The 16,355-nt window shown below is 50.5% G+C and overlaps 4 protein-coding genes across 4 annotated transcripts; 3 read left to right on the top strand and 1 right to left on the bottom strand.

The window, feature by feature from the left end:
* Positions 1–664: 664 nt before the first annotated feature.
* Positions 665–2,410, bottom strand: LOC126575773 (retinaldehyde-binding protein 1-like). Its single transcript, XM_050236631.1, has 2 exons — positions 1,645–2,410; positions 665–1,558 (listed from the first exon to the last, which is right to left on the bottom strand). Exons 1-2 carry the CDS (start codon positions 2,368–2,370, stop codon positions 1,292–1,294), a joined length of 993 nt encoding a protein of 330 aa, XP_050092588.1. The 5' UTR covers positions 2,371–2,410; the 3' UTR covers positions 665–1,291.
* A 2,192-nt stretch (positions 2,411–4,602) lies between these two features.
* LOC126576355 (alpha-tocopherol transfer protein-like) lies at positions 4,603–7,013 on the top strand. Its single transcript, XM_050237591.1, has 2 exons — positions 4,603–5,322; positions 6,741–7,013. Exons 1-2 carry the CDS (start codon positions 4,603–4,605, stop codon positions 7,011–7,013), a joined length of 993 nt encoding a protein of 330 aa, XP_050093548.1.
* Positions 7,014–9,557: 2,544 nt separating this feature from the next.
* On the top strand, positions 9,558–11,348 carry LOC126575155 (retinaldehyde-binding protein 1-like). The gene is made up of 2 exons (XM_050235706.1): positions 9,558–10,268; positions 10,366–11,348. Exons 1-2 carry the CDS (start codon positions 9,558–9,560, stop codon positions 10,633–10,635), a joined length of 981 nt encoding a protein of 326 aa, XP_050091663.1. The 3' UTR covers positions 10,636–11,348.
* A 2,745-nt stretch (positions 11,349–14,093) lies between these two features.
* LOC126575750 (clavesin-2-like) lies at positions 14,094–16,062 on the top strand. The gene is made up of 2 exons (XM_050236607.1): positions 14,094–14,937; positions 15,016–16,062. Exons 1-2 carry the CDS (start codon positions 14,197–14,199, stop codon positions 15,268–15,270), a joined length of 996 nt encoding a protein of 331 aa, XP_050092564.1. The 5' UTR covers positions 14,094–14,196; the 3' UTR covers positions 15,271–16,062.
* The last annotated feature ends 293 nt before the right edge of the window (positions 16,063–16,355 follow it).

Raw genomic sequence — 16,355 nt, 5'->3', positions numbered from 1 at the left:
ACGCTACCGTTTCCAATTGCCTGCCAACCGAGGGCTTTGTGCTTTGTGGACCTTGAGATCTGACGAGAAACGTCGTTTTATGATTGATCATGGCACGGGGCCGCACGCTGCATTGATTGCGCCAAAAATAGCGCGCTGCGCTCTGGTAGCAGCAGCATATCTCTGCTCCCTTGGCCCCAGTTTCGGGCGGTGCGTATATTGACACACATTTCACACGCAGGCAATCAGCCGGTGCTCGCCAGCGGCACCCGTGACCTTCGCACGGCGATAGAAAACTCGATCAAAACGACGCACCCTCGCTCGCCGATGCCTCGATGAAAATCTCATCAGCGAAAACTGCCACGGGGCTCCTTCGTTGGTCTGGAGTGTGATATTTCGGGGGAAACTGACGCAGCATAACCACAGCATATCAAACTGTATGCTGGTAGCTCGCTCTCTCTCGAGAGAGGAGCGAAATGATTGTATCTATCACGCAGTCCGATCGCCGCCACCGTTCACCGTTTCTTCGTGTGTTAATCCGCATTGCTCACTGGCCTGGCCCCTTCTCCCGCTGTCCGGCGCGGTTGCGGCAAACAAACGCTTCGGTCTTTTGAGTTTGAGTTTTATTAATGTTTTTGAAAAATAGCGCCATTTTTCGGATTCGACGGGCGTGCAACGTGATGGACATTACTACACCCCGAAATGACCGTCGTCCGATACACTAACACCGGTGGGTTGGATGGGTTGGTGGCTCGTTGCACGAAGATGATTGATACCCGGAGTCGCAGCAGCAACATCGCGATCGTGAAGGTCAGCAGAAAACGAAACCATGGATCACTCACCTAGTTGGAGGTCTGTTGGAGGAAGTCCTCGCCATTTAACCGATACCCTAGCCCCAGCTGTACCGTTACTCCCTTGTTTTGTCAACGGTCCAACAGATGTAGCCATTAGCTAACCAAGGTCAAACCGGTAACCACGGAAAAGTCTCCGCCTTAGACACGCAATCCGGCAGCGCTTGGTCACTCGCCCGAAACACAAAACAAACGGCCCGGTATGTGGCTTAAGATGACTAGACGTCACTCGTCCGAAAAGTTGATTAAAAACCGGGTGCAAAAAGGGTCGCAGCTACCTGATCTGAGGCTCTCGTTAACTCCATTACGTGCTCCTCCTGTTGTGTCATCGGATATAGAGTGCCACCGGTTCCTCCGGAATGTCAATTTGCAAATACCGCCGCCCCCACCGCCGCCAATCGCCCATTTCCCCTTCACCGGACGAGTCGTAGACACTGTGATGGACTGACTGACCGACCGGGTCAATCGACGGTCAGCTTACGAAAGCTGCCAACCATAGCGAGCTCGTCCTCACCCTGGAACCCGTTCCGTTGCGATCCTCGAACCACGCCACCACCAGCAAGTTCCATGTGTAGTTGTCGCTCCACTTCGAACCACTTCCGCTGCCGCTCGAACATGTCGGTGCGAAAGTTCTCGTTCGCTTTCTCCAGCGACTGGTTGCCACCGTAGATCGTAGGCAGTAGGGAAGGGTCAAGCGAACCGCGCAGCTCATCAAACGTCCGATGGAACTGTCAACAAAAGGGAGAAGAATGTTTAGGTATTTCGGTATTTCGGGCTGGTTCTCCTGTCCAGGTACTGGCCACAACGCTCTTACCTTGAACCGTTCCTTCATTTTTGGGCTCAGCAACGGGAGAAACAAATCCAACAACAACCAAGCGTACCGTGGCACCTGGATCATGTGCACCTCCTTCACACGCATCGCAATCAACTCGTTCACGTACTCGGCCGTCAGCTTCACGTCACTGAGACTCCACATACCACAGTGTGCCATGGAAAGGCCGGAAAAATCCATCAACACCACAAGGCCACGCACCTGGATCAGTTCATACTCCTGGCAGGTTGCAAGGACTACGCCACCCAGTTGCATGTGCAGCATCGAGGTCGTCGTTCGTGGATCAAGTGCCGCGGCACGACACAGCACCACCATTCGACGCTGCTGATCATACCCCAGCGGTACGATCGCTGCCACATCGAGCAACCGTTGTACGTCCGGATTGAGCTTATCGGCGGCCTCGACACCGTAGGTGGCCCGTGTGCGCATTAGCTGCGCCAGCGCACGCTCCAATATGTCACAAGCCCGGGGAACGTTGAATTTGGTGAAACGCAGGAAGCGTAATAGAAAGACCGGATCCGTTCGGCAGCGGATGATGCGCGGATGTTTCGCAATGAACTCACGCATCTGCGCCAGCGACGGGTCGCGTGTATCATCGTCTTCGTGCAGTTCGTCCTTGGCCAGCTGAAGGTCCTGCTCGTTGAGCGTTGTCCGGTAGGGGGTGTATTCGTTTGGGCACTTGCAGCATTCCGCTTCGTACTGTTGCATGGTGTTCACGGACAACGATAATTCGGACGGTACGCGAGGGAGCACGTTCTGGATCAAACTGATCTATAGAGAGAGCTGGAACTCATTAGAGGTGCAAGACTTGCGATTTGCGTTTCTCGCGTGCCGATCTTAGACGATCACAATTAGACGTCTGTAATTGCCCCCGGGAGTGAGGTGCGCGCGCCATTTCCGTGACTTAATTGCCATGATCATCACCAGCAGCAGCAGCAGCATCAGCTTTATACTTTCCAATTCGCGGAGCTGCCGGTACAATCCGTGAGGTAACAAACGGTATCATCGGCAATGTTCTCGGCAACCACGACGGTGAACACCCTGTGTTGCGTTGTGCGTTGCGCTGGCATAACACCTGCCTTTCGATACAGATCGCAGAGAGAGACTGTCGAGGGAGACAGTCAGACGCATTGTGTTGCTACCAAAGCACACACAATCATCGCCCATTGTGCTGATGGTTTCGCTTCCTATCGAACGAAACAAAACGGCGACAAGCGTTGTTAGATGACGCAAAATGCGCATAAAATGCTGGCAATGGCCTATCGAACACACGCACTCGGCGCAGGTCCCTCGATGTCTCTCTCTGTGCTTGTTGCTTCATTCCGCTACTTAGTGGATCCGGTGCGTTCTCCTGTGTAGAGAGAGAGAGAGAGAGAAAGAGCAATCGATGGAATGGCGTCAGGACATCCACGTCGATCACCTTATGTCACGATGATCGTCAAGATAGTGGTCCCAGGCTACAGAAGACTTTGCCGTAATTAATGCCAGCTAGTAGCGCATGTTACGACCTTACCGGGCCGCCTTTCCTCCCGATGACATCGCCCTGCTGGAACGGAAAAGAGCGGATTGCGATTTACGATGCCTTCGGTGGAACCTTTGTCGGTGTTATGCAACTCGCGAGTAATCGACCAGATGCAGAGCTGCGGTGATCGATTTCTCGTTACCAAAGCCAAAAGGGAGACCAAACTGCGCCCATGTATCATGGCACCGGACAAGACAACACAAGACAAGCCCCAAAAGACGACCCATGGGTGAGAGAGATACGATGTCCGATCAGGTCGAGCCTCAGGACGTACGCGGATCGTCCATGACCTATTCTCCGTTCCAGCTTCTCTGCACTGTTTCGCATCTGCTGCGTCGTAGCGTAGCGGGTGGCCAGGGCAGGCCAGGCTAGGCCAGGGGTTTGTCCTTCACTCACCAATCCAGCGACGCCGACGACGAACGAAGACGCAGCACGCGACCGGCTGACCGAGACACACTATGGTGGCGCTTTGTTTTGTTTGGCACTATCCGTACGGTCCATTAGCTTAGTCCAAGCCGTAGTCCAGGCCACACTCCATTAGGCAATGGTGCTCTAAAACCCCGTAAACATCGCGTCGGTTTTGTTTGATTTGTCACCATCATTCCCACACTACGCCATGTACGCGTGTCTCCGCGGCGTGTTTGGTTTGTTTTGTTTCCTCCTGCAAATAGAACACAGAATCCACGGAACCGCTGGAGCCCTTGAATTGCGCCAGCGGGCAGTGACAAGGACATGGAAGGATACCGATACCAGCCTGCTCTTCAATGTAAAGGTCAAACAGACCGTAAGTGGATCACGAATCGCGCGTGCTGAGGATCATCGGCAACGCGAACCTGTTCGGTTTGGCTGTAACCCAGGGTCCCGGCTAAACTGGTTTTTGGAAGCGAAAAGCAGTGGAAGAGGAGAAAGGAACAACGAATACCTCACGAAACCCCGCGGGATCCTGCGTCCGCGTTTTCCTCGCTCCGTTCTGGAGAGTGTGAACTTGAAACCGGACGAGCATAGCAACTGATTAGCGACGACATCGGAATCGAGGTGCGGACGCTCCCGGTACGCAACCCCCTCCCAGTGGCCCTGGATTGGAAAGTGAATCTGGGATCGCCAGCGGCAGTGGCGGTGATCAGACATCGGAGTTCGGGTGGGCGATCGGTCGCAAGAAAGAGAGAGAGAGAGAGAGAGATGAAAGAGCTTTCTGCACGTGTCCCCGCGATGCGGTAACCGAGCGAGGGGCCCAGGGAGAGGGAAATGGTCGTCGGTGGACCGCCAAAAAGGCGACACCGAACCTTCGCAGGTCTTCAGCGACGAACCTGAGCGTCAGTTGCGGTTTGGTTGCGGTGATCGCGAGCAGCAACAGCAACGGCAGCCAGTAGTGTAACAGTAGCGAGTGCAAAGCGCCATCCCTAAACAAAAAACACACGATGACGATCACAACGTACGGTGTTGACAAGTGTCCGGAAAAGTTCGACGAGTACCGGTGCACACTACCGGAACGCTACCGGAAGCTAGCGAAGGAGCAACTGCGTGAGGATGAGCTGATCCGGAAGCAGGCGCTCGATCAGATGCGCCAGTGGATCGCCAAACACCCGTACATCCGGCGGTGCCGCACGGATGCCGTGTTTCTGTTGCGGTTCCTTCGCCAGCGCAAGTTCTCGATCCCGAAGGCGTGCGAAATGCTGGAGCGCTATCTGGCCCTCCGTCAATCGTTCCCCCACTGGTTCCAGGGGCTGGATCCGTGCGATCAGACGATGCAGACGATGGGCGATGAGGATGTGTTCCATGTGCTGGGGTTCGATGCGAAGGGTCAGATTGTGATACTGATCAAATCGCGCAACTTCCGCGTCGACAAGTACGATCTGGTCGATCTGATCCGGTTTATGCACATGAACGTGGAGGTGCTGTCGGGTGACGAGATGGTGCAGGTGGCGGGCGTCGTGCTGGTCGTCGATTGCCACGAGGCGACGATGGCCCACTTTACGCTGTTCCGGCTGAGCGAGATGCGCCATATTGGGCCGTACATTAATCAGCTGCTGCCGATCCGGTGCCGGGAGATACACGTCATCCGGTTGCCGAAGGTGGCCGCCTCGATCGTCGATCTGCTCTTCACCTACATTAGCCCGAAGCTGAAGCATCGATTCTTCGTAAGTAGTCGCTCCCCGCGAGATTCCCCGAATGTTTCAGTTCCCTTTGGTCATTCGGGAGTACGAGTTTCCGTTTGGAAATGGAATGAAACTGTGGCCCTTTTTGAGCCCACGGTTGAGTCTGTGAGAAGTTTCGTCAAAAGCAAAAACCACAAGCCAATATCTTTCAAGGTCCGTCCGACGGTCGCGTTATGCAACGCGATACTGGCGGTGTGGACACGGTACTGGCCACCCTGGCCTGGCCACCGGGGTGTGACTGTGCATTTGTTGGCATAAATTTTCAGTTCTTACTTCGCTGCCGTTGCTGCTGCTGCTGCTGCTGTTGAACGGTGGTTTCCACTGTTCACAGCATCAGCTCACCAGCGTCAATGGTTCGCGTCTCATCAACTGCCGGTGACCGAAGAGACAGATTGTGGACCACGCGTTTGCCCAATCGACAGCGCCAAAGCCGGGCGCGTGCATAGAAAGCACAATAGCTTCCAGCGCCCCATAGCGTAAAAGTGAAACGAACAGGATGAACGAACGAACGAACGTAGCGATCGTCAACAGCATCGTCCGGTCCAGTCTTCTCCAAAGGTTTGCGTTTGCGGTTCCCAATCAAACTTCGCCTCATCGCGTCGCTCCTCGTCACCGTCATTTATGCAACGTTAAATTTCACGTTTTCTTGGCGCTCGCAGTGATCGAAGATGGGGCTACCCCCTTGGGGTGGTCGATCTGCATCTCATTTGCTGTGGGCTGGTTTTTGGCGAGTCCGGTCCGATTCGGTCAAGGACCTTGGCCAGGAGATGGTGGCCAGTTAGCGGTGGTGGTGAAATATGTCGTATTTTGGGGCGATTCCCCCTGACGATGAATTGGCAAAGGTTGGAAGCGGTAGAAAGCGCGGTCGTTGCTGTAACATGCGTTGTGATCAACTGATCTACGAGATCAAAACATGATCTTTTGTTGTTTTCGTTGTTGATCCATTTTGGGCTCGCGATTGTCTTGGCTTCAGTGGAGAACACACCCTGTCTTCCAGCAGGATCTTACATCAGGTAATAGAGAAACTTGGTGCCAATTGGATTCGAGGCGTCTGGAACCGGTGCGGTGTCGATCGAGTGATCTCGCACCTCACGGACGCGCTGTGGCGTCACCACGCGATCTAGCGATCTCGCGATGATGATGGACTTTTGCTAATTTCTCGTATCTTCGGTCTGTGTGAATCACGGCGGCAAGTTTCGAAACCCGGTTTTATGGTGGCAACGATATTGTCTTCGAGCGTCGCTCAAGACTTTTATGATACCGAAAATGCCTATTTTCGGGATGCCTCTTTGTGCCCTTTCTTCACTCTCTCTCTCGGTCTCTCTCTCTCTCTGTCTCTTTCTCTCTCTCTGTCTCGATCTAATTTGAATCCAATCCTCTTCTTTCTCTTTCTGCGATAGTTTCACAAAACGATGAACGAAGCGGTGAACCACCTGGGAAAGGAGCTGCTGCCCAGCGAGTACACCAACGAGAGCGAGGACCCGAAATCGTTGACGCACGTGTTCGCGAAGCGGCTACATGATGGCCGGGACCAGCTGCGATCGCTAGACAACATGGAGATCGATATCGCCAAGTTTAGCTCGGTCTGGAACAAGAGCCAGACGAACGGATACGCACCCGGCGGTATCGATGCCGGGATGGTCGGTAGCTTCCGTAAGCTCGACATCGATTAACGTGCGAATCGATTGTGTGTTGAGCAACTGTTGTGGTAGCTTATTAAGATATTTAGTCGGTTAACAAGCTAAGGGGCACATACCTACCGGCGGGGGTTTCTCGAGTGTGTTCTCGGTTGGTTTTCTTTCGTGAAGTTTATATCCCTTTTATCGCCCCTTCCTAACTTCATGTGTTATGTTGCTCCTTCGCTTCCCGGAATTGTACGTGAAATAGACGATTAGGATATCTAGGGCACAACGCGCACCATCAGCCTCGGCGGTTATAACATAATGTGTTTATCTGTATGTTTATGTATTAAATGTAGTGGACACATCCATCCCCCAGGGGTACGGGTGGTTTATGTTGTTAGTTTGTAAAGCACTTTACGGTAGACCCGATAAGCACGATAAGCACTAACGGCTAACGAGGCCAAGCGACCACGCATAACGATTCACAAATAAATTCGAATTTCATTGAAACTCTATCGTTTCGTCGATCACTTTCCGCCTGGTTGTTCGTGCAGGGCGTCTACGACAACGTGGCGCAATCACCTACTGCATCCCGAGGCTATGATTGATGCAGCGATCGCTGGAATCAACAACGTAATGCAGCGACAAATGTCCAGCACAATGTTAAACACAAACGCAGCCGCTTGTTTGATTAATGGCAGCTCGCTGGCTCGGTTTTTGGGAGGGACCTTAACACGAATCAGGGGACAGAAAGGAAACGATTATTTGGCTCTACCATTTCTCAACTTTCCCGTTGTCGGTACGAAGTAGCAGCGTGTAACGTTGAAATGTAAAATTGAATATCAAAAAGCGGTCGATCATTCGGGTGCGTTTTCCCGCTGAATTCCTGAAAGGTCATTGATAGTGCGAGACAGTTGATGATAACGATATCGAAGGCTACCTTCCGTTGGTGCGTTTGGTGGTTTGGCGAGTATCGCCAGCTCATAAACCATGCTGAAATCATTAACCCTTTAACCCGGAGCGTTTTTGCTCGTTGTTTTAACTCATGTTTAATCCACATAGAGACCTGCGTTTCCGGATACTCTCTTAAAATTTTATATTCTATCGAACTATCTTTTAGTTATTATATTTAAGCGTTAGCAAAAGGACCAAAAAAGGACTTTTTAAAAATACACTCGTATGCAATATCTCGTCGTCTCGGCTTGTATGCTCGAAAGCTCGTATGCATTTTGTATGCAAGCACATGTAAAAGCATACGGGTCTGGCCAGACCCGAGGAGTGCGAATAAAATAAATAAAAGAATAAATTTTTTTTTTTATAAATTCTTTCCTCTGCAATAAAAAAAAGGATCGTGGATTACGCGCGATTGTTCACGGTGCGTGTCACATTGCGGTACACAATGTGAAGGGGTATCGATAAGAAGATACATGGCACTTCTTCTGGTTCATGCGGCCGAATGGACAGGTTTGATTGTCACATTCGTTCCAAATGTTTTTAGGAGAGATTTTTTTTTCAGTAAAAGGAATGTTGATCGCGACCTTCGTTGTGGCGAATTCATAACTAGGAATGTGCCAAATGTGTACAAGCAATTAGTCAACAAAAGTGAAACGGTGGTGCCACTGAAGCCCGCCAAATGCATCCTGTTCGACCACGAAACATATACGAAAACGAGGAGAAGAAAAGGAAGGAGGATTAAAACTCTAAAAAAAAAAAATTGTAGACCACAGTACACGAACAGTTAATCAAAGCAAATCTGATGAATTTAAAACAAAATATTTATTGTAAATTTTTTTTAAAATCATCTAAAGAATCTAAAGAATACTACTCGAACGAAAAAAGGGCCTTTTTATTTAATGCTCGCAACTTTTTCCCCGCTTACTGATAACAACCCAAATGAGTTCCTCTGGCAAAGGAATGAGAGATGACGACCCAAAACACCTTTATTCATCTTCTCCAGAACGCACGACCCCGGTCGTCGGTTTGCTGACGCGTTCGGAGTAGGAGAGGCTACAATTTGTAGCCCCCTCCAAGCGGGTGTGTGGGTTAAGTGCGTGCTTTAAACACAAATAAACAATCGCGAACCAACCGACCGGTCCGAGGGCAACTTCTCGTCTTCATCATTCACACACGGAGATAGCTCATCGTCGATAACCGCCGCCGGTTGTTATTTGTGGCCAGACCGGCGCTCAGACTCCGTTCAGACTGTCGGCTCGCTCGAGTCAATTAAACGAATCCAAACGGAATGGTGAATGGGTGGTGGGTGGGGCCACTGCTGCCGGGGAAACGGTGGGATGGGATGACGAGCAGAAACGAGCTCCAAGCAGGAGCTCCGAAAACAGTACAAAACAAAAAAACAAGTATCGAAACACAACCCGAAACAATCGGCGTAATGGTCCGCGAATGACGTTCCAAACGGTCGAACCGTGATGATGCTGGTGGTCGTAGAGAAGCTATAGACAGTAGTCCGCGGGGGGGGGACATTCTAACATTTGTTTGGTGGAGCAGGACGGAGGGACGTTGTCAGTTTCGTTTGTGACTGACGATCACCCCGACTCACGAGCGCGCATATCGTGTCGTGTTCAGTCATTCGCTACGATGGAACGCGGCCAGTCGTACTTCCCGGGTGCAGGTGTGTCCGCGAGTGTGTTGGCCGATCAGCTGGACGACATCGCCCGGCAAGAGCTGCGTGAAGAGGAGCGCTTACGCGAGCAATCACTGGAGCGGATGCGCGAGTGGATCCGTCAGAATGGTCGCATACGTCGGTGCCGTACCGATGATCGGTTTCTGTTGCGTTTTTTGCGTGTCCGCAAGTTCTCCGTCCCGGGCGCTTGTGAGATGCTGGAGCGGTATCTGAAGATGCGCCAAACGTATCCGCGGTGGTTTGCCCGGCTCGATCCGGATGATGGCGATCTGGCGGCGGTGCTGGATGATTGCTGTCTGCTGCCGATCGGTCGCGATCGGGTTACCGGTCGTATCGTGGTGTTTGGGGTCGTGCGGAACTTTAATGCCGGGCGGTTCAACTCCGACATGATGATCCGGTTGAATATGCTCGTGGCGGAGGCGCTGCTCGAGGAGGAAGCGAACCAGATCGCCGGTTTTACGCACATCTTCGACAATGGCGGGATGACGATGGCGCACGTTACCTGCTGGACGCTCGACAATCTGGCCGGATATCTGCGCAGCGTCATCAACTGTGTGCCGGTGCGGCTGAAGGAGAACCACTTCGTGAGCGTGCCCACCTTTGCGGCCCAAATCAGCAAATATTGTCTCTCGTTTGCCAGCGATAAGCTACGGTCGCGCATACACGTAACTATCTGTTCAAGGCCCACGGTGGAGGAAGGTGGCAATCATTGGGGATGACACCGCATCGCGTTCTTTTCCTGTCGTTTTTTGTTTCTCGCAGTGTCACACGACGGTGGAGGAGCTGAGGGGTAAGGTAGCGCCGGAACTGCTTCCGCTCGAGTACGGTGGTAAGGGTGGATCGTTGAAGGAACTTAATGCGCGGTTCCGAGAGTATCTGTCCACCAAGCGGAAGGCGCTGCTCGAGCTGGATGATATGGAGATCGATATGAAGGACCCACGGGAACCGGACGGAGGACACGAGGATACGGCCGGTGGTGAGCTGGTGGCCGGAGGGGCGATCGGCAGTTTTCGTCAACTATCAATCGACTGACCGACTGACGGGTTGTTGCAGACTTAGGCTAGATTGTTGTGTTATTCTCGTTCGGTGGTGCTTTGGTGTTGTTGGCTTGGCTGGGGCGCTGGTTTGCTTTTCTTTTTGTTCAGTATTATCTTATCTTCCTCCCGAGGGTGCCAAGATCTGAGTGGATGACGGTGAATTGGTGAACCAAAAAAAAAACATGCGAATACCCAATGGACCAAAACGGTGAAGCGGTCTCCTTCAATTGGTTATTGGCTTCTCAGGCATGGGAACAGGTTTGCGAATGGAACACACGTTATTCGTCATGACGAATCGTCGAAATGATGAATGACGCAGTATTGTACATGAATCGCAAATATGGAACGACAAACCAGGAAGCAAAATGTGCGGACGGTCAGAAAAAGGGGGAACCTTCACGCTAGTGGGGCGGATTAGAAGGGCATGTTATCGTTGGTCTCTTCAGTGATTCTATATATTATGCTTTGTTACCAGAGTATTAGAACCTAAATATGCGTTGTATAAATAAAGCAAACTATTTGTAATCGCGAAATTCTCTGGCAAGGATATAAGGATACCTTTTACCTCTATTACCGCGTTATCTGGCGTAATCTATTATCAGCTTAGGCTTCTGAGCAAGGTTGTAGGCTTACCTCTTTTATTTATGAAAGAGCCTCATGTTTTTCTTTATGCTAAGATTGTAAGATGTTCATGTACAGACAAATTGATCGCGGGACGGCAATCATTGTTCCTAACATTATTTTGATATTACTTTTTGAATTCACATAATTACACTGAGCGACTACAATCAAATATACCGTGATGGCCTGCTCCAGTGCTTCGTTAAACTCCAATCGGTTAGTCTGAAAGCCTGAAATGAATCTCGTCCTTTCGCACCACCATTGGTGCATCTTTTGCATATGGTTGTAGTTGGCAGTGGCCAGTTCTTACAGCTATTGCCGTTATCAAGCGTTCAGTTTATCCAATCGTTTATCGCTCACTGTACCTGGTAGACTCGTCGATCGTCGCTCGATATCAATAGACGATGTCCCTACCATTTGAATGTATAAGCAAAGGTTCCCTGAGTTTAGCAGTTTTTGAATTTCCCAAAGGAAAAGAAAATGGTGCTGCTTCTCTTTTGTCGCCGGTAGTCCGTGGTTGTTTCAAATTCGTTTCGTACAGCATCTCTAACGCCTGACAATATGCGCAGATGGTGCAGCTAGATCGTATGCGATCTTGTGCTGCTGCTTCGTGATAAAATTCAGTCAATCACGTGTTCAACATGGATTTATGAGGGGCAGATCATTAACAGATATTTAATCGTGTTACATTGATTTATTGCTTAATTCAGCAGTTAACCTGACTCAATGTTTTAATTACAAAGTGTTTTAATGTTTAAGCACAGCAGCAGTAATATTTTATGGATGTAGCTGTAGGTTTGATGAGATGAAAATTGATCTATAACACATCAACGAATGGGTTGTTTCCTACTGTTCTACTTACTCTTTTGTGATTGAATCCTTAAATTTTACAGCGGCTTTCATTCGTTTTTCAATCCCAATTTCAGCTCCGAATCACTCAAATCATATCAAAGTTAGTGTGATCCTTAAATGTAACTACTGCTTACAGATTAATTGCACTTGCGGTCATAAAATCAATAAAATAAGCGACTTCGAGCAGATGCCTATTTATTAACATTTATTGATTCGCTGTGTCCTCCAATGAACTTCCCAAAGCATAAATGTCAACATATTTCTTTGGATCCATCACCCAAAATGGTACAATTTCTACTAATCCCTGCATTGCCCCCTAAAAGGGTTGTTAAGCAAAGCATTCCATTGTTGTGCCTGCTATTGACTATCTACGCAGTTCCTGCTAAAGGTGTGAAAGGTTACTCGAGGTTAAGGTCTTCTGCATTTCTGCAGAGCCGCGAGATCCGCGTCGTATCCGCGCGCAACAGCCCATCAGCGCTATTACACAGTCAGTAAAGAGCCCTGCCCTGTAGCAGCCACTGCAACAGCCACCAAGCAGCAGCAGCTGAAAGACAAATAAAGCAATAGAGAAGAGCATGCATTATTAGTCCCCTGCTCTCCTGCGCAGATGATCACGTTGGACATTCGAATCGATGGATCACACGCGGGCGCGCGCGCACCCGCAAACCAATCCACAGACTGGTAATGGCGACTCAATTGTTGGGATGTTGAGTAAGAGCGCCGTGTGGCCCCAAAAAAGTGCGCGCGCCCGAGAGAGGGCCAGAAAATCACCCTCTACCGCATCACAGAACGCCCGCCGGTTACGCCATTCCGGCATTCGGTACGTGAAATCTCCTCCGAAACAAGTACCACCTTCCACGGCGGCAAGCAATAGTGAAAGTTCAACCCTGCGCCTGCGTTAGGACAGGACGGGACGACGACGACGACGACGACGACGACGACGGGACGAGGACGGGACCGTCAGGAGGCTTTTGCCAAAATGTCCGGGGCCCGGTATTCCATCTCGTGTGCCGGGAGGGGGTCACTGTGTGTGACTGGTGCGCGCAGCCACACCAAACGCCAGCGCCAGTGAATAATTGAAGTCGGTGCCCGGAGCCATTCCACATTTTTTTTTTGTTGGCCGCTGCCTATTTGCTCACCTTCGATTCGTTGGCGATCATCAGCGGGTCGTGCGTCGGTCGGTGAGATGCGAGATCATGATCATCGTACCGGCCCAGGCGCACGGAGCATGCATTACTAATACGCCGGCGATCTTGCACTTTGCTGGTTACTTAACCGATTTTGGAACGAGTCATTGAAAGGCCCGCACGGTGATGGTAGATGAAGTATTGGAAATGGTTTGAATTGAAATATTATTATTATTATTGTTATTAAGTTTATTCGAGTGCGGTAAGGAGGGGTGAGGAGTGCTAGCTCAAGGAAGGAGCACCATTGCATAAAGTATGCTGGGGGCGTGTAATGTTTTGAATTTGGTTTAAACTACCAAGTGAGCTCCACCTGCGCCCTTACACTACCAAAAAATACTAATATGAATTTTGAGGTTATGTTTTCAGGTTATTCAAGTAGGTCCAGTTTTCGATGGTGGGTTCAAACGTGGGTCACGCCAAGAAAACCAGGGCAAACCACACCATGCAGGGCCCAGCGCATTCACGCGGTATTATGTGGGGGCATCGGAACTTTACGAATACAGCGACGAATGTGACCCTAATACTTACCAGATGTCATCAACATAACCTGCTGCTGCTGGAAATCGAATTCCACTCACGACGTCAGGGCTAACGCCCTTCGAAACCACCAGCGAGCCACCTAGCCACTAGATATCCTCCCTGCCAGGCCTCCACCACAAGCCACCACAACGCGGCTAAGCTCCAACTGCTTTGTCCGCCTCATCCGACTGTGTGACGCCATGAATCCCGAATCCTCAATTATTAAACCATCGTTCGCGGCCAGCGCGAGCACAGTCGATGCTGGACGGTCTCGCGGTACGGTTGTCTGGTTGCCCCCAAGTTCTCCCCCAGCTGTTCAAGTGTAGTGTGCCCGACGAGTGTTAAAGTGATCGGTCGCAGCGAACGGCAATCGCAAGATGCCCAGTGACGAACACCAACTGTTGGCCGTGCCCAACCTCGACAAGGCGCCCGCGTGCTACGACGATGAGATCGACGAGCTGGATGCCAATTGTCAGCAATTGGCGCGGGACTTTTTGCGTGAAAATCCCACGATCCGGGAGCAAAGCTTGGCGCAGCTGCGTGACTGGATAGCGAAGCATCCGAACATCAAACGGTGCCGTACCGATGCGCGCTTCCTGTTGCGCTTTCTGCGCACCAAGAAGTACTCGTTCATTCACGCGTCACAGATGCTGGAACGGTACCTGGCGTGCCGGGAGGTACACCCGCAGTGGTTTAAGGGGCTGGACATTGAGGATCGTGAGATGCGCGATCTGGTGGAGGCGGGCTTCCTGTATCCGTTGCTCGAGAAGGATGCCCGTGGGCGGACGATGATTTTCGGTGACGCTGGTACGCTGAATCCGAAGATCTATACGATCGGGCACGGGTGCCGGATGCATATGCTCGTCGGGGAGACGCTGTACGATGACGCATCGGTGCAGTGTGCCGGGTTTGTGTTGGTGTACGATCTGACGGGCATTACGATGGGGCTGTTGGGGCTGGTGACGCTCAACGATATCCGTGATTTGGCCACGTATCTGAACAATGCCGTTCCGATGCGCATCCAGGAGCTGCACTTTGTCAACACGCCCAGCCTGGCGCTGAAGGTGGCCAACTTTACGATGGCGATCCTGAACGAGAAGCTACGGAACCGGATCTCGGTAGGGTTTTCCGGAACTAACGGAATTCGTTTGTGTGTTCTTTGGGTGTGAATTGTTTTTTTCTTTCGTTTCGTTTAGTGTCACCGAAATTGGGAGGAGTTGCACAAGAAAATCGACAAACGGTTGATGCCCCAGGAGTACGGTGGTCTCATTCCGAAGGAGAAGCACATCGAAGCGTTCAAGGAGCAGTGCCGCCTGCACCGGAACCAGATGCTCGCCCTCGACAAGCTCAACTACGAGGTTAGCCGTGATGCGAGCTACAGGAAAAAGTCCGAAGCGGGCGAGATCGAAAAGGGAACGATCGGTAGCTTCCGCAAGCTGCAGCTCGACTAGCCGCGACTGGAGACAGGTTCGGAATGGTGCGAGGGAACGGTGACCGGTGGAATCGGAATCAAATGCTCTAGACTGTGATTATTAATTGTTTGTGCCGAAGGAGCGATTGCATAGGGATTTTGTATCGTTATATCGCTGTATCTTGCCGGTTGATTGGATTGTAAAGGAAGGTTTTTCTGTGCACCACGAAGCTTGAATCGAAGGTTGTCCACTCATCTGCGCAGCGTGGTGATGTTACGTTGTCGCCAACACCATCGCCATCTGTTGACACTGTCCGTAATGCTAACAATTAGCACTCTTCACGAGAGACAATTCAAAAGTGGGGAAGGGACACCTTTTGTGTGCAGGCCATAGAGAAACCGCATCAGAAACGACGATGGCCACACAGTGGCAAGCACACACCTGCGTGAGCAAACAGTCGATTCGGCTGATATGCAATCATCGGAGGCTCACCTGCGGCGGTGGCGAGAAAGCGGATGAAAATGATAATCTAAAGCCAAGGATGACCCTGACCGTAGGTGTGAAGGACTAAACCGAGCACACACGAGGAAACCCAAACTTGACCAAACTTGACAGCTCAATTCCAATAATTTCATAATTTACAGCCAAAAGCTTGGACTAGGGCTATACCGTCATGAGAATACATAAGTGATAAGCAACGATATGCGGTTGGAGGGAAGGGTTGAACAGTGTTATTGGTTACATTATTTACTAGGTAATTCGTACTCCGAAATGTTACAGCGAGAATGTGAGAATTGTAATCAGTTTTAATTTTGAATAAAATAAACAAAAACGCACAAAAAACTGGTGATTGTATTCACTTCACGTCTGATCGTTGTTTATTTTTTTCAATCAATAAAATTAGCATCGTCTATTTAACTAACATACAATGAATATTTATGAAGTTTGCTCATTCTTTCGAAAAGTATAACTACCATTTATGCAAAATGTGTACGGCATATGATTTTCTTTTTGTTTGCTTTCATTCTAGTGTCATTCTTCAGGAGCATTGCATGATTTCTATCAGGCTTCTGTTTTGATTTATCCTTTTGTGAACTGAATAGGCTACTAGCTCTAAAATTTAT

This window comes from Anopheles aquasalis, chromosome 3 (assembly GCF_943734665.1).
Source record: "Anopheles aquasalis chromosome 3, idAnoAquaMG_Q_19, whole genome shotgun sequence".
In the NCBI taxonomy this organism is placed as follows: Eukaryota; Metazoa; Arthropoda; class Insecta; order Diptera; family Culicidae; genus Anopheles; species Anopheles aquasalis.
This window is presented reverse-complemented; position numbering and strand designations above follow the sequence as displayed.

What these genes read in the sequence shown, in the direction of transcription:
- LOC126576355 (XM_050237591.1), top strand. Translation starts at nt 4,603, where the DNA reads ATGACGATCACAACGTACGGTGTTGACAAGTGTCCGGAAAAGTTCGAC. An exon ending in AGCTGAAGCATCGATTCTTC is followed by an intron (nt 5,323 to 6,740) that starts GTAAGTAGTCGC and finishes TTTCTGCGATAG; the next exon opens with TTTCACAAAACGATGAACGA.
- LOC126575155 (XM_050235706.1), top strand. Translation starts at nt 9,558, where the DNA reads ATGGAACGCGGCCAGTCGTACTTCCCGGGTGCAGGTGTGTCCGCGAGT. An exon ending in AGCTACGGTCGCGCATACAC is followed by an intron (nt 10,269 to 10,365) that starts GTAACTATCTGT and finishes TGTTTCTCGCAG; the next exon opens with TGTCACACGACGGTGGAGGA.
- LOC126575750 (XM_050236607.1), top strand. Translation starts at nt 14,197, where the DNA reads ATGCCCAGTGACGAACACCAACTGTTGGCCGTGCCCAACCTCGACAAG. An exon ending in AGCTACGGAACCGGATCTCG is followed by an intron (nt 14,938 to 15,015) that starts GTAGGGTTTTCC and finishes CGTTTCGTTTAG; the next exon opens with TGTCACCGAAATTGGGAGGA.
- LOC126575773 (XM_050236631.1), bottom strand. Translation starts at nt 2,370, where the DNA reads ATGCAACAGTACGAAGCGGAATGCTGCAAGTGCCCAAACGAATACACC. An exon ending in AAATGAAGGAACGGTTCAAG is followed by an intron (nt 1,559 to 1,644) that starts GTAAGAGCGTTG and finishes TTTTGTTGACAG; the next exon opens with TTCCATCGGACGTTTGATGA.